The sequence below is a fragment of the Pterocles gutturalis genome, unplaced genomic scaffold, assembly GCF_000699245.1.
Source record: "Pterocles gutturalis isolate BGI_N339 unplaced genomic scaffold, ASM69924v1 scaffold1518, whole genome shotgun sequence".
NCBI lineage: Eukaryota > Metazoa > Chordata > Aves > Pterocliformes > Pteroclidae > Pterocles > Pterocles gutturalis.
The window spans coordinates 10,682-12,693 of NW_010125200.1; the positions used below are offsets into that span (position 1 = coordinate 10,682).

Here is a 2,012-nt window from a genome sequence, read left to right on the forward strand (position 1 = left end):
CGGCACCGGGCGCGGGACACACCTCTCCCTGTTCTTCGTGGTGATGAAAGGACCCAACGACGCGCTTCTGCGGTGGCCCTTCAACCAGAAGGTGGGTTTGGGACAAAGCCCCCCGCCCCGTGCCCAGCACGTTTTGCACCCACTGGAGCTTCTAGGCACCATCCCCTGGGCTGCTCAGCCAGCAGAAAGAGAAGGAAGGGCTCTGATGTTGGCCGCCCTGGGGGTTCCTCAGCACCAAGCGGGCTGCAGGGCCGGGGCAGGACGCAGCCGGGCTGCAGCAGGAGAGCAGCGGCGTGTTTGGAGCCTCTGCATGAATGTGAGGCAGGGGAAGCTTGTGCTGGTGCTCAGGGTGCAGCTGATGCTTGCTCAGCATCAGCAGCTCAGATTGCGGGTCCGAGACATTGCAGGGTTGTGAAACGCTTCAAGGCTGAGCGGGCGAAGTACTGACACAGAGGGAGGGGCTGTGTTTTCGCAGGGGACAGCACCTCTGCGACTTGATGAAATACCTGCGTGGGGTATTGGTGTTGGGAGTGAATGCCACACCAGCCTGCTGCAGGGTTTCAGGGTCAGTCTGACAGCCCTGTGCTGCCACCCAGAAGTTTCCAGTGACAGGGCAGGATGTGGGAAGGGTTCTGCAGAACGTCACCGAGATGACATTCTCCACTGACCCTACCTGCAGGCATTTCTCATTTTTTTAGGCACGTGATGTGGCTGCAGTTGTGTTGGTTCTTGCACATTTCATGGGCTTCAAGTGAGCAGGTCACCGGGCTGGGTTTCCTTGTGCTTTTTATTCAGCCGCTCATATTATCCCCCAGGTAACCCTGATGCTCCTGGATCAGAACAACCGGGAGCACATCATCGATGCTTTCCGACCCGACGTGACATCCTCCTCCTTCCAGCGCCCCGTCACGGAAATGAACATTGCCAGCGGCTGGCCGCTGGTTTGCCGCTGTTCTGCCCTGTCTCGTTGATGGAAGCCAAGAACTCCTACGTGCGTGATGACGCCATCTTTATTAAAGCCATCGTTGATCTCACAGGCCTCTAACCCTCCTCCCCTCCGGGAGCCGTGAACACAGAGCCAGCCCCGTGTGGGGCGTCCCCCCTGGTGCTGCGCTGCAGGCGGGGCTCAGGGCGAGGAGGGGGCCGACAGCAGAAGTGGAAAAGCCCTCCCCAAAAAGGGACCTTTGCTCTGAGTGGAAACGAGGTGTCTGACGGGAACCCTCCTCCCTGCTGTCAGAGAGTCCTTCCCTCAGAAGAGGTGCGGGTGGACGTTCAGTCTGGGGGGTACAAGAAGATCCGCAGGGACTTGGGTGTCTGAACTGCTGCTGCCTGGGCTCCCAGTGGAAACCAGTGCAGCTCTTGCTCTACCAGTTTAGTCCTCGGTGCTCTGCAGTAAAAGAAGGGTTTGGCCTGCCCGAGCACCACCTCGCGTGGATGTTTGGCTCAGCCCTCGAGGATTTTCTTCAGAGATTTCCGTGTTCCTGGAAGTTTTGTGTGCTGCAGGGGTGCCCTCGCTCTGCGCCGCTGGCTGCTCTGTGCCTTGACAGACGGGAAGGGCACGCGGCAGGCTCGGTGCAAGCCAGGCGAGAGAGGTGCGGCTGATCTGCTGCTGTTCTGGGGCCATTGTTGTCTTCAGAGAGGGGTGCTGAGCCCAGCTGCGTGTCTGGGGGTGGGTGGGAGCACAGGCCGGGGCCGGCAGCACCTGCTGCCTGGGAGGGAGCATGGGGCAACACCTGGGATGCCCGTGGTGAAGGCGAGGTGAATCTCCCCTGGAGCCTGCCCGTGCTGGCCCAGGAGCGCAGGGTGACACAGGCTTGGTGCAGAACTTCAGCCCCTGAACCCTGGGAGCCCCAGGTGAGATTTTAGCCAGACCCCATGCCGGAGCAGCAGCAGGCAGGGCAGCGGCAATGCTGGAAGCTGCCTTTACTCACTCACAGATGCTCCTGAACTGGATTTCATCCCCGTTGAGGGCAGCTGCAGGTGCCCCGGCCTTCCCTGGGCCATCTCCAGCC

General features: G+C 60.7%; 1 protein-coding gene across 1 annotated transcript in view; it reads left to right on the top strand.

Annotated features, from left to right (window-relative positions):
* Nucleotides 1–1,045, top strand: part of LOC104465418 (TNF receptor-associated factor 2-like) — a gene marked incomplete at its 5' end in the record, with an annotated part of 11,399 nt that extends 10,354 nt beyond the window's left edge. Inside the window, 3 exon segments of the mRNA XM_010078453.1 lie at nucleotides 1–91; nucleotides 816–929; nucleotides 932–1,045. Of these exon segments, the coding sequence (XP_010076755.1) occupies nucleotides 1–91; nucleotides 816–929; nucleotides 932–1,045 (319 nt within the window).
* Between the last annotated feature and the right edge of the window lie 967 nt (nucleotides 1,046–2,012).